Below are 14,441 nucleotides of genomic sequence, written 5' to 3'. Positions count from 1 at the left end.
TCTGCAAGGAGGAATGGCAGAGGATCCCCAAATCCAGGTGTGAAAAACTTGTTGCATCAAACACAAAATATTGAATTGAATATACTTCCCGTTTCCGCATTCTTCAAAACGCTTATGCTGTATGTCCTAAGCCTTCCCTATTTTGTTTTTTTCCGTAAGTAGAATAGGGAAGGCGTAGAACATTCAGCGTAAACGGTTTGAAGAATGCGGAAATGGGAAGTACGCTCAAGGCGATATCATTTCACTAGATAAGACCCTTATTCCCCGTCTGGTATCATTTAAAGCCCTTTGAAGCTGCACTGAATATGCAATTTGGACCTTCAACCTGTTGGTAGACGCTGAAATCCACTATATGGAGAAAAATCCTGGAATGTTTTCCTCAAAAACGTTAATTTCTTTTCGACTGAAGAAAGAAAGACATGAACATTTTGGATGACATGGGGGTGAGTAAATTATCAGGAAAAGTTTATTTAAAAGTGGACTAATCCTCTAAGGGATACAATTATTGACTACAGAATACCATTGACGTAGGAATACGCCAATATGTCAAACGCAAGCAAAACACCAGCACCCGCCATTTTTAAAAAGCCATGTACACAGCCTATATATTTACTCCACAAACTAACTCTACAAACATGGAAAACATTGATAGATGGACCTGTCTCTCAACCTTACGCTAAGGAGAAAATCCAGTGCGACTTTGAGCAGACCAAGCGAAACATGATTATGTATTTCTGCTAAGCTAGTGACATTGGGCATCAACCACACGGCAAAAGCTAATACTTTTTCATATAATGTCTACTTACTTTTTACAACAGTTTTATCTAATAATGTATTAGACAGGACTGTTAAACAGATCGTAAACTAATGAAGACTATGTGCTCAGGATCTCTCTGAACTGTTCTCAGCACCGTCAAAATAAAAGTCAGCCGTGCCGTCAAAATAAAAGTAACAACAACAAGCACAGTTTACGTCACTTTAGGCCCTAGGGAAACATTAGTTCTCTGGGATCCACCTTGGTGGCTAGTTCCTATATCAAAGTTCCAAGAACAACCCGATGCAAAAGCCCCTATTATTATACTATAGATATGTTGACTTTTTTTTATTATTATTATTTAAAGAAGAAACCAAACCAATGTATAGTTGACAAAAATATGGCATGCAGTTGCTTCAAACAATGGTATAAAGCTATTCAATACATCATGCAACGTAAATTGTGATAGTCGTAATTAATAATCGCAATTACAATTTCAAGGGAATAAACCAACAATTATGAATTTTATCATAATCATGCAGCCTTAATGGGTTGTAACTTGTGGTGAGAGACTGCTCAAAACTGTGCATGTGTCGACTGTGCGTGTAAAAAAACGAAGTATACCCAGGGCTTAACTAACAGGTTGGCCTACAAAAATACAGCATTACTGCAGCACTCTAGAAATGGCGTGAGTTGCTACTTGTTTTCCAACCAATGAAAGACAGGGAAACCTGTTTGAAAACAGTCATTATTTTAGCCAATAGTGGTACAGAAATTACACACCTCCCCTTAAAGAAAGAGTATCATCTGTGCAGTAACATTTTCTTCCAGAACAGGATTACATGAAAACATTAAACTTTTCAATTCCAAATTCCACTTCCAAATTTGCATGCAAAGCCCAAACACAAGCACATTAACCAAATGGTTATTTCTGCCACTGTGAATCATTCATTTGTTTTACATACCTGGCTGATTCAGCAAACGCCTCTGAATCCTTCATCTAATCTGAACCTGATCTCTCCAAGCATTCACATGAGCTTGAACGAATGCTCTTAAAAGTTGTTAATCAGCTGTAAGAGGCTTTAGGCTTGCTTCCGCTGAACATAACTAAAGATCTCCACGTTTATTTGGACCCAATAGAGTCTGGTCTATTCATGAAAATGTCTAATATTTTTATCCTTGGAAAACCATGGCAGATGCACATCACTTCATCATCAGCGAGAACTGACGTTCTCAGACACCTTCTCCCTCTGACACACAGTCTCAAGTCCATTCTCTTTTATAACTCTTCCTGAATTGCGGGGCGATGATGTCATAGGCCACACGGCAACTGTTGCTGGGCCTTCCGGGCTATTGCTGAGGACAGGCTTGTTGGAGCTGTCTTTGAGGTTTGACTGTCTTTGACAGGCAAGAGAGATCACACAAGGCTTAGAGTCAACACAGAAAACGACCATGAGAAAAGGAACTGAAGGAAACCTGGAGTACCAAAGTGTGTGTGTGTGTGTGTGTGTGTGTGCACGCCATGTTCAGCTTTCCTTTGTGTTTTCTTTCCCTTCTTCCCACCAATGTTTGACCTCTGGACTCATATGTAAATCAACATCCTCCTTCATCAGACTGTTCCACAGCTGAGCTGTTCTGACAACACTGTGTATTCTGTATACACTATCGTTCAAAAGTTTAGGGTCAGTACGATTTATTTTATTTTTTTTGTAAGAAATTCATACTTTTCTTCAGCAAGGATGCATTAAATTGATCAAGAGTGACAGCAAAGACATTTATAATGTTACAAAAGCTTTCAATTCATAAGAAGTTTTCCACAAAAATATTAAGCAGATTTCAACATTGATAATTATAATAAATGTTTTAATAAATTATATTAGAATGATTTCTGAAGGATCATGTGACACTGAATACTGGAGTAATGATGCTGAAAATTCAGCTTTGATCACAGGAATAAATTACATTCTAAAACATAAAAAAAAAATAGAAAATAGTTTTAATTTGCAATAATATTTCACAATATTACAGTTTTTATTGTATTTTTCAATAAATGAATGCAGCTGGTGAGCAGAATAGACTTCTTACATAAACATTAAAAAATCTTACAGACCACAAACCTTTGTGTATGTACGTGATGTTTAAAACTGAAGGGTAAATTCTTGTTTCTAAGTGTTTCAAACACACTTGAAAATCTTTTGAAACTTCAACAACACGCATCTCTCAGACTTTGGCAAAACTATACATGTAGCTCTTCCTTGGAATCAATCACTGCAGCAGCTTTGTAAGTTACAAACATGACACTATTTCCTAAAGAATTGATATATCATCCCAAGAGCCAATCAAAATGTGCTCAAATATACCTAATTTACTTGCCAGTGTCTCAAACACAACTTCTCTTTCAAAGATTGATTCAAAACACACTCCAAGTAGCAACTATGAAACTTTTCTTTGTTCCAAACCTGTATAACTTTCTTCCTTCTGCAGAACACACCAAAAGATTATATATATATATATATATATATATATATATATATATATATATATATATATATATATATATATATATATATATATATATATATATATATATATATATATATATACATACAGCTATGGAAAAAATTAAGAGACCACTTAACATTGAATTCTGAACTTGGAGTGGTCTCTTATTTTTTTCCATAGCTGTATATATTTAGATATTTTTGTTCTCAACAGAAGAAATAAAGTCATACAGGTTTTTTTTTTTTTTCGCCACACTGAAAAACACCTGTGCCTCTTGACTACGGAAATTGCATAGGCAGCCAATCAGATAGTAGCTTTGTGATTTGAGATTGTCCTCAATATCCCCCAAACAGCTTGTTTCCTCTCTGTACCTAAGAATTACAATCCCTCTCTTTTTGCATTTCCCCATGTTCTTTCACCCCTGATCTGGAGTCAGTCTGGGTAAAAGTGACACCAACACCATCCTCATAAAACCAGGTGTGACACAATGCCTCCCATTATAAGCGCATTATCCAGGCTGAGAGGGGCCTTGTGTGTGTCTGTGTTTGTGTGTGCACCCCACTGTGTAAATTGCAGTGTCTGATATCATTGTCACCCCATGCCAAAGACTCTCACTCCCTCTTGAAATAAGGAGAATACTTTCGGAAACATAGCCTATTTATATACACTGACTCAATTAATTTGTTCATTCCAAAAAAAAAAAAAAAAATACATCCCAGTTTTGAATCTATGCTGTTAATTGCAACTGCAAATTAAAATTATTTCAGTTATTTTAAATGTCTTTGCAATTAATTAAGCAATCAATTAAGATGAGATTAATCAAAAATGTAAGAAAAAAGAAAGAAAGTGGTATTTGGCCAAAAAAAAAAAAAAAAAAAAAAACCACAGGTTGGAGTACCAATATGCATTTTATTTATTTTTTCACATTTTTTCAAGATTTTTCCACTAGACCACTCTTTTTTTAATACAATGAAATTCAAAGTGTTCCAATGTTGTTTTTTTGGACCCCATTAACTTTTATCATATAGACAAAAGCAGTTGAAAGATTCAAACATTTAATGAATATCAAAATGTAACTTTGGCAGCCTTTATGTACATACTTTGTCAAAACAATCACGTTTAGTCCTGGAAGCAGGACAAGCTTTCACAATCATGTGTGAATCATCCTGTATCATAACTGAACAGTTCTCCAGAACTGATACGGATTACTGTATACCAGCAATGAAACCACAACACATGCAATGCTGTAAACCACCCGGCATTTCTCACTCCTGTGAGAACACAGGCGTCTTTGTGTCGTCTGTGATGCCAGTACTCTGTAACCTATATCTGAGTGTGCGTGTGTGAACTCTCTCAGGAGACTAACTCTGCTCAGTCCTGCCCCCTAGAGGCCTCACCATACACTTCCACCTGTCACCATGGCAATGCTTTACACCTGCCAGTTTCACCTGTACATCAAAGCCTGTATCACGTGTCAAGCATCGTTCATGTGCTTTTTAATTGGGTTATCAGGCCAGTAATCTAATGACAGCAAAAAGTAAGACAGCATTAGACCTGTACGCCTGTATTTATCAGAAGGGAAGTGTTTTCTATTTTTAGTGGTGTTAAACATGTCCACCCTGCTGCAGTAATACTGATAACGGCAGTGCCAGACTAGTTTGTGCAAGAATGCAGGACCAACATGCTAAAGCATGACCGCATACAAACTAAGCAAAAGTACTGATTCATAAAACTATTTAAAGGGAAAGTTCACCCAAAAATGAAAATGTTTCATTATTTACACACCCATATGTTGTTCCAAAGCTGTATGAGTTCCTTTCTTTTGTTGAACACAAAAGATGATATTTTAAAGAATGTTGGTAACCATACAGTTGACGGCACTCACTGACTTCCATAGTATTTTTTTCCAAAATATATTTTTTTTGTGTGTGTGTGTTCAACAGAAGAAAGAAATTAATATAGGTTTGGAACAACTTGAGGGTGAGTAAATGGGTGAACTATCCCTTTAAGTGAGCATTTCTTATCAAAAATTATATGGTCATGATCATGACTAAGCACCAGCGTAAAAAAAAAAAAAAAAAAAGTTATATACAGTGCCCTCCATAAGTATTGAGACAGTAAAGACAAAATTGCTCTCTTTTCTGTGGGAAAAAAAAAAAAAAAAAAAAAAAAAAAATCAGTAAATGTTTAAAAGTGTATTTTCATGACATGGCGACATCGGTGCGATCACTTGCATTTAACTTAAAATACTCTGTCATTTTTGGTCATACATATAAGAGTAATTCGAAACTGTATTCAAATTTGTATTTCTGTTGTGTTCTGATCCGGCGTTCTAACGTAGAACCCGGAAGCACTGCACTGTGTTTACTACATCAACAGCATCAGAGGCTCACACGGAAGAGAAGAAATTGTTGAATAAAGTCGTTATTTATGTTTGTTTTTGCACACAAAAAGTATTCTCCTTGCTTCATAACATTAAGGTTGAACCACTGTAGTCATATGGACAATTTTAATGATGTCTTGCTACCTTTCTGGGCCTTGAAAGTGGTAATAACGTTGCAGTATATGCGGGTAAAACATGTATGTGTTGATACAGAGCAATTTAGTCTTTACTGCTCCAATACTTATGGAGGATACTGTAAACATACAATCAAACCAAAAACTATTCAGACATTTTTGATATATTTTTACTAGCGGGTGCTGGACACTATAGTTCATTTATGTAAGTGAGGACAGCAAAATGAAGTAAACTGTGACATTATACCCAAAAATTCTTCATACAGTGGCAGGGGCGGAGCCAGGGGTGGACCAGGGGTGGCCGCCGCACAACTGGTGTTTTTATCTTCTTTTTTGTTTGCAAGAATTGTGGTTATTTTAAACACAGAACTGTCTCTTTAAGACCACAAAAACCGGAGAGTTTTCAGACGCGTACTCCAACTTCGCCTCAGGGCCAGGCGCAAATCAAACACGTGCGGAAATGATACAGATGTTGAATTAGCTTCAGCAGAACAACAGTGAACGGCGAACATTATAGCTTACGTTAATGTTTCTCAACTGGTGGGTTGCAAGACCACGCACTTTTCAATCACACGCGAATACGGCGCACTGTATATTACTACTCACTATAAATAAAGCGCAAAAGAAATTACGAACATGCAACGTCGTAGTTCTGTCGTTTATTAAGTCAAAATAATGAGTTTTACATTCTGTCATTTATGTGCTGTTTAATTTAGGTATGATAGAACTGTTGCAACAGACAAACACAGAATTATTCATTGATTATACATAAAATTCAATGAAGGTTCAGCTTTGAATCACAGGAATAAATTGCATTTTAACATATACTCAAATAGAAAACAATTGTGAATTGTAATAATTTTTCACAGTATTCCAGTTTTTAACAATTTTTTTAATCAAATAAATGTAGCCTTGATAAACATGAGACTTTTTTCAAAAACATTAAAAAAAATCTCACAGACCGCTAGTGTACATAAATCAAATAACAGCCCCAGAGCATTATGGGACTGCTTTCGGTCTTACCTCCGCACTGTGAGCCGCAGTGTTTTGTAAGATCCTTTAACGAGTGATATGGCCTCCTGCCTCCATCCACTCAACTCAACCTCATTAATTATGACCACCTCATCTCCCACCTGCAGGGGGTGCTGCAACAGAGATGCCTTCCCGCCCTCCTCTACCTGTGGGATGTAAAGAAAACACACACAAACAGACTGAGTGCTCTGTGCGGTAACAGATAGAGGCTACGAGGGCTCTATGAACAAAATTAAAAACACATGCATGCTCACGGACGTGCAGAGCCCCCAGTAAAACCCGCCCAGAATCCTAAGAATGTTTTCTTTGGACCTTTATGCCTACACATTCACAGAGTCTCTAGACACTAATATTTTGGTCACACAATCTCTCATACTGGTCGGATGGAGTCCCACGTTACAAAAAGCTCAGCAGCACCCAGACAAAATAATGTCTTTGTGCACCTGAGAGGACTCCATTCACTCTTTTACTGCTCCCAAACAATACAAAGAGCACAAGGCATTATTCATGTGCAGGAAATATAATGTTTAGATATGTCAACCACAAAGAAACCTCTGTAAATCCCAAGTAGCATCTCACTGTGGAGAAAGAAAGACAGAATTTGTTAGATAAGATCGGTTAATGCACTCTTTTATTGAATTCTTGAAAGCAGGTACTTGGTCTCACGCTTAATTATTCTGACAAACGATTTAAAATACTCTAAAGAAAAGTCCTGTGGTGTGACCATGAAATATTCCCCTTGGAATCCAATGTATTATGTGACGATAGCAATTCAGAGGAATGGTCTGCAGTTCAATTACCTAAATTTTGACTTGGGTCAAAGAAGTGTAGTTTTTAGAACTAACACTCTTTAGACTTTCTTTGTAAATAAATTTTACATGAATTGAATGCCATTTATATCTTGGTTTAGGTGTCTTGCTAGAAAACTTTGCAGAGAATGTGTTCAACAAAAGATCAACATATTTTTTATGGTTTCTGTCCAACTAAAACTAAAACTAGAAAAAATATGTAGAATGAACTTTAGGAGGGGGGGGGTGATTAATTAAAATAAAATTAAATGGAATAAAATAAATTGTAAATATTATATGAAAAAACTGTTGTTTTTTTTTCAAAGTTTATATAGTTTATGTACTAAATCACTAAAATTAAAACTAAAATGATATTTTAAAAAAACTAATAAAAATGACAAAAGCACATAACAAAATTACTAAAATTGAAACTAAATTAAAAAGAAAAATGTTAAAATAAAAGCCCTAAGGCTAATCTCAGGTATAAAATCCGAATAGTTCCGGGATCAACAAAGATGTAGAAACTCATCCTTGTTGGCAAAATCAATTTTTTCCATCTCTGTTAGCAAAACAATATGGAACAATACGGCAGTAGTCGAAACAATTGTTTGCATAATGCATAATTGAGTCATTAGCTTTGCTAGTTCTGTCACACATCTTATTATTATTCAAATACAACACTTAAATTCAATGTCAAGTCATATTTATTTGTGTACCATTTTTCACAATACACATTGTTCAAAGCAGCTTTACAGGAAGTTAAATTGAAATAGGAAGTCATACAAAGTCCCTACTGAACACAGTTTCATCAATACTTTTGTTTGTGTAACTTGAAATTACAATGTTTCTGACTCTCTTTAAAAGCTGCATGACGTTGCATGTCCAAAACCGCTATTTTTCAGGAAATTATATTGTATTTTTTTAATTAATTACTGAGTTGTCAAAGTCGATATTGTGTTTTTAGACACTTGCATTATATATTTCAGTATATTATTATTGTCATGATATTATTAATATTTGACCAAAATCAAGCTTAAAGGGAGTTACAAGGTTAGATCGGCTGCATCTGAGGCAGTAAGTATTGCATTTTCATCAACTTACAGGTTATAAAGTTTACTGTGGCCATGTAGGTGCTCAGTTTTTTTCACAATAATTAGTTTATCCACAAGGTGGCAACCGTGCCCTGGGGGCAACGATTCACAAGGTAGTCAAAGAAAAACTGCATAAACAGACTGGAACACATGCAAGCTACAGCGACAATTGAGTCCTACATAGACGACAGATTGTGTGAAGAGGTTAGAAAGTACCCTCATTTGTACAACTCTACAATGTGTACAAATTACATCGGTTGTAACACGTGGTGAGAGATTTCTCAAAACTGCACATGCGTCGAACACCTGTGTATGCATACGAGTCGAAAAAAGTATACTTTGCAAGGCTGTGTGTTCAACTGTGCGCGTAAAACAAAAGTATACCCAGGGCTTTAGACACTCTTCTACTATATAACAAACTGCGTGCAGCACTTCATTCACCATAGAGGTGGGTGGAGTTATGAGGTTTTACTGAGAGTTTGAGCCACAGCAAGCTCTTTTTAAAACTTTTCATTGGTTAACTATTTGCAAAACCCACAGAGAGATGTAAAAGGTGACCAATAGTAAAGATTTATGAAAAAATAAATATTACGAAATATGGAGATACAAGTACAGAAGAGGATTAGGGCCAAGCAATAATAAAAAAAATAAAACCATCTCGAGATTAAAGGTGCCCTAGATTGTTTTTTTACAAGATGTAATAAAAGTCCTAGGTGTCCCCTGAATGTGTCTGTGACGTTTCAGCTCAAAATACCCCATAGATTTTTTTAAGTAATTTTTTTAGCTGCCTATTTTGGGGCATCATTAACTATGCACTAATTTTTTTCAGCACGGCCCCTTTAAGAGATGCGTTCCCTCTGCCCCACCAGCTCTCGACTATATACATCGCATAAACAAAGTTTACACAGCTAATATAACCCTCAAATGGGTCTTTACAAGATGTTCGTCATGCATGCTGTATGCATGCTTCAAATTATGTGAGTAAAGTATTTATTTAGATGGTTACGTTTGATTTTGTGTGAGTTTGAGGCTATGCTCTGTGGCTAACGGCTAATTCTACACTGTTGGAGAGATTTATAAAGAATGAAGTTGTGTTTATGCATTATACAGACTGCACGTGTAATGAAAATAGCAACGACTCTCGTCTCCGTGAATACAGTAAGAAACGATGGTAACTTTAACCACATTTAACAGTATATTAGCAACATGCTAATGAAACACTTAGAAAGACAATTTACAAATATCACTAAAAGTATCATGATATCATGTCAGTTATTATTGCTCCATCTGCCATTTTTCGCTGTTGTTCTTGCTTGCTTACCTTGTCTGTGCACAGATCCAGCCGTTAATACTGCCTTTCCTTGTCTAATGCGTCGAATGGGCTGGCATTATGCAAATATTGGGGTCATACATATTAATGACCCCGACTGTTATGTAACAGTCGGTGTTATGTTGAGATCCGAGTACTTTCCGGAAGTCTTTTAAACAAATGAGATTTATATAAGAAGGAGGAAACAATGGAGTTTGAGACTCACTGTATGTCTTTTCCATGTACTGAACTCTTGTTATTCAACTATGCCAATATAAATTAAAATTTTCATTCGAGGGCACCTTTAAAGTTGTTAAATTTTGAGAAAAAAAGTCGAGATAAAATGTTGAGAATAAACTCGTTAAATTACTAGAACAAATTAGTTTTTTTCTCGTAATTTAATGACTTTATTCTCATCATTTTATCTCGACTTTTTTCTTGAAATTTAACGAGTTTCTCTCGTAATTTAACAAGTTTATTCTCAACATTTTATTTAGACTTTTTTCTCAAAATTTAACAACTTTAATTTTGAAATGGTTTTATTTTTTTATTATTGCTTGACCCTAATCCTCTTCCATATACAAGCTTTCAGCCGGACAGCAACAATGGGTAACTTTTTAGTTCCTGGGTCATGACTAATTGGGAAAAGTGTTATTATTAACTGAAAACTGAAAAGCATGCAACAAAATGACTAAAACTTTAACATTAAAATTGAATATACAAATAAAAGCTCATTCAAAATATTATTAAATACTCTAAATAATACTAAAATAACATGCAAACTGTGTTAATAGCCTAGACGCATGACCTGTTGGATATCGCCACATTATAATTTGGCTTTCCAAACAACTGTAAACTACTGTAAATTGCTTTGGGGAAAAAAAGTGCCTGCTCAATGATTGACAACTAAACTTACAGGTGGGTAGCCAAACAAATTATAACAGAGAATTATAACAGAATTATAACAGATTCAACCTCTGGTTTATTGTTAGCATTCCTTAACTACAGACAGATCAGTGCCAAACAAAATTAGTCCTTCAAGAAGCCCTTTCAAAGATAACATGCAGTACAAAGTCACATTTCATTCTCCTTCTAAACACACGTATTTGGGAAGTGTCTTCAATTGTCTGTCGTTTCCTGTTAAAACCTGTCTTTAGTTTGTCTCTTTCCTGACGGTGCTCACTCTCAAAAGCCCACCGTGAGCCACTTCCGTGTGGCATTCAAATCAGGACATATTCGGAATAATCGTACGAGCAAGCATTTCTTCCCTTTCACCGGTTATTGAGCGTAAAGCCAGGCGACTTAAAGAAAAGACGGCTAGCGGAGATTTACTTAACACTCGGCCTCAGGGCAGTGAATAGGAGTGTTTAATTGTGGATGTGCTGCCAAGCCAGTGACAATGAATCCATTAATATGTAACTGAACAAAGCGTCTAATTCTCTTAACCTTATTTTAACCCCCCGACTTCCTGGGGTTTAGGTCGCTCTTAGCTCGTCTTCTATTGCCGCCAAACTGTAAACAACACGCCGCATTCTGAGACGGACGAATAAAAGAGCAGCTCCACAGAAGAGGCTGAATCAGTATTCAAGACTACATAAAGTACGGTTGGAATTGCAATGTAGGGTTTTTTTGATCATCTCTCTTCTTTTGTTGTTTTTCAGGCTAGTGAGGCTCTCGCGAATTCCGTAGCCGACATTCCGCTCTCTCTCTGTGTTGGGTCTTTGCCAGAGGCCTGGGCTTTATCCTGCCCTGTATTTGCCTGCTCTCAAGGAGATGAAGGGGTAAGAGAGAAATTTTTGGAATAAGACACAAGCCTTGCGTATAATTATTCAGAATGGCATTCTACTCATACTATTTTTACAGCAGGCAGTATCAGTGTTTAGGAAGCTACTTTGACATCTATCTACATCTATCTAAAGTTAAAGGGATAGTTCACCCAAAAATGAAAATGATCCTATGATTTACTCACCCTCAAGCCATCCTAGATGTATATGACTCTTGATCTTCTTTCAAACAAACACAAACAGAGTTATATTAAAAAATCCTGACTCTTACAAGCTTTATAATGGTAGTGAATGGCGCTCCTGATTTTGAAGCCCAAAAAAGCCCATCCATCCATCATAAAAGTAATCCATACAACTCCAGAGGGTTAATAAAGGCCTTCTGAAGTGAAGCAATGGGTTTTTGTAAGAAAAATGTCCATATTTAAATCTTAATAAACTAAAATAACTGGCTTCCGGCAGACGGTCTATGCAAATCGAATAATGGTGGAAGCGCGACCTCTGACCTGACGCACTGACGAATGCACAGAGAATACAGCAAAACAAATCACCAGTCACAAATTAGAAGTCTAAAATGAGAAATTTTAAATAGAAATGTCGGAGGATTTCGATAAAAGAGAAGAAGAGCTTGAGTTTGTTGGCCAGCTCAATTTGTTTGAACCGCAAGAGCAGTAAAAGCTTACAATACTCCTACATCCTGCGTCATACGTCGACTTGCGCAGTATGCATATGGTGGTCTGCTGGAAGCTTTAGTTTAAAATATGGATATTTTTCTTACAAAAACCCACTGATTCGCTTCAGAAGGCCTTTAGCTTCATACATTGAAAAAAATGAAACAATAAAGAGAATGCCACAAGCAGTATATTTTTCTAAAAAGCATTAAAAAAAACAGTGCACTTACATTTTTAATCTTGCATACTATTTAGGACTGATAGCATGCAGATTAGGATACAGCCTGGCAGTTTCATCAACCCCAGTTACTGGTGTTGACACTGCCACACACAATAGAAGATCTGAGTGCAAGGCGCTGAAAGAAGCCCATTGGTGACATTTACACCACCCATAAGCCCTGAGACTTTGCTCTATCTCTCCCTCTCACCCTTTCTTCCATCACTGTCCCTCTGTATACTCTTCTGTCTCTCTTTTCAGATAAGAGCAGCTCTCAAGGCCTATAGCTCCTCTTCATCCTTCCTCCTTATCTTCCATTTGGTCCGGGCGTCTTAACCGCGCTGCTCCGGGGCTGTATTGTTACCGTGGTAATGGTGACAAGCTCTTAAATGGGAAGTGAAGGGCCGTGGCTGTTGTTTGCGTACTGCTCACTATTCAGCACAACACACTTCACGGCTCACTACGACACACAACACACTACTCACCAATGAAAACAAGACACTGCTCTACAGCGCGCTATTCAGCGCAACACACATTACTGCACAAAAGAGCTACCAGAGCTATCAGACAACATGGGCCAAAACGCAGCAGCATGTTTAGCTCACGTTCTCGGGACTTAAGACACAAACCACAGATGGATGAACTATGTCTACTGTTGAGACAAATCCAGGTTTCTTCAGTCTGGCTTTGACAATAAAAAGTTATAAGTTTGCATCCCAAATCACAAACTATTTTCCATATTGTAAGTATGTACTTCGCTGGTGTTGTATTGATACCATAGGTTGTACTTTTTGCATTTGCATCTAGATAAAACTGATTAATTCTTAACTTTTAATTTAATTTTAATTTAAACATTTTAATCATCTCGAAATGGACAAATCTCAGCCAATATTTCAGTCTATCACTAAATTTCTGAACCATAAATCATCCACACAAATGCAGTACACAGAAACAGTACATATTCTAGGCAACTTTGACATACTGATTTCAATACACTGATTTGGGATGCATTAACGCTAATCTTGCATGCTATTTAGTATGAACAGAATGCAAATTTGGATGCAGGGAAAGGGCTGTATTAAATCTGAATGTAAATTACGTGATCTGAATTTGCTTTGGTATGCAATTCTAAATGACACTTGGGTCGGATTGGATGTACAGTGTACACAGATACTCATGCTTTGGAAACATCTGTTTCCAAGCAGAAAACATCATTGTAATCAATTCCTGTTTATGCATTTGAACATAACAGGTATACACAAATGCAGGAGTGCAGGGGATCCGGGATTTCATTGTCATGGCAGCAGCGAATCCACAAACTATCTAGATATTTTGTGTTGTTTTTCTGAGAGGCTAGAGAGAGAGAGATTGGAGTCGGGCAACACTGAGGACATTACTCAAGACCTGAAATCCAGAGCACCAAATAAGGCAGGACGAGGATCTCCTCTGCTTTTGCCTGTTTCCATCCAAGAATTACTCTGTTAAAGAAAACACCTCCAAACAAATACAGCCATGCATTTTAATCAACTGAAACTTTCATATAGAGTTGTAAATCTAAAATTTTGAACAATGTTCACATAACCAATAAAAACGCAGGCATACAGTCTTAAAAAGTGTTTTTACAGTGTTTTAGTAGAACTTTAAGCTCCACAAAGAATATTATCGAATTCTCGTTTCATCTATTTACTCATGCTTCAAAGAACAAACTAAACACTGCTCTGAAGAACCTATAATGACACCTATAATGATCTCCAAAAACATTAAGAGGGATTTTGCTAA

General features: G+C 36.5%; 1 protein-coding gene across 7 annotated transcripts in view; it reads right to left on the bottom strand.

Moving 5' to 3' along the window:
• The window catches only part of shroom3 (shroom family member 3), a 109,087-nt gene that overhangs the window by 89,043 nt on the left and 5,603 nt on the right, over positions 1-14,441 (bottom strand). For 5 of the 7 annotated variants that reach the window (XM_067374999.1, XM_067375000.1, XM_067375001.1 and 2 more), the window contains exon 1: positions 1,720-2,742. Coding sequence is in view for 2 of the 7 variants with exons in the window: in XM_067374997.1 (XP_067231098.1) it covers positions 1,720-1,754 (35 nt within the window). In the remaining 5 variants the exon portion in view is untranslated. Of the gene's footprint in view, positions 1-1,719; positions 2,743-6,796; positions 6,952-14,441 lie in introns of those variants that run through there. The other 2 variants (XM_067374994.1, XM_067375003.1) reach the window with 2 other exon arrangements.

Source organism: Chanodichthys erythropterus, chromosome 22, assembly GCF_024489055.1.
Source record: "Chanodichthys erythropterus isolate Z2021 chromosome 22, ASM2448905v1, whole genome shotgun sequence".
NCBI classification, from domain to species: domain Eukaryota; kingdom Metazoa; phylum Chordata; class Actinopteri; order Cypriniformes; family Xenocyprididae; genus Chanodichthys; species Chanodichthys erythropterus.
The sequence above is the reverse complement of the archived record's forward strand: the minus strand, read 5'-3'. Positions and strand labels throughout refer to the sequence as shown.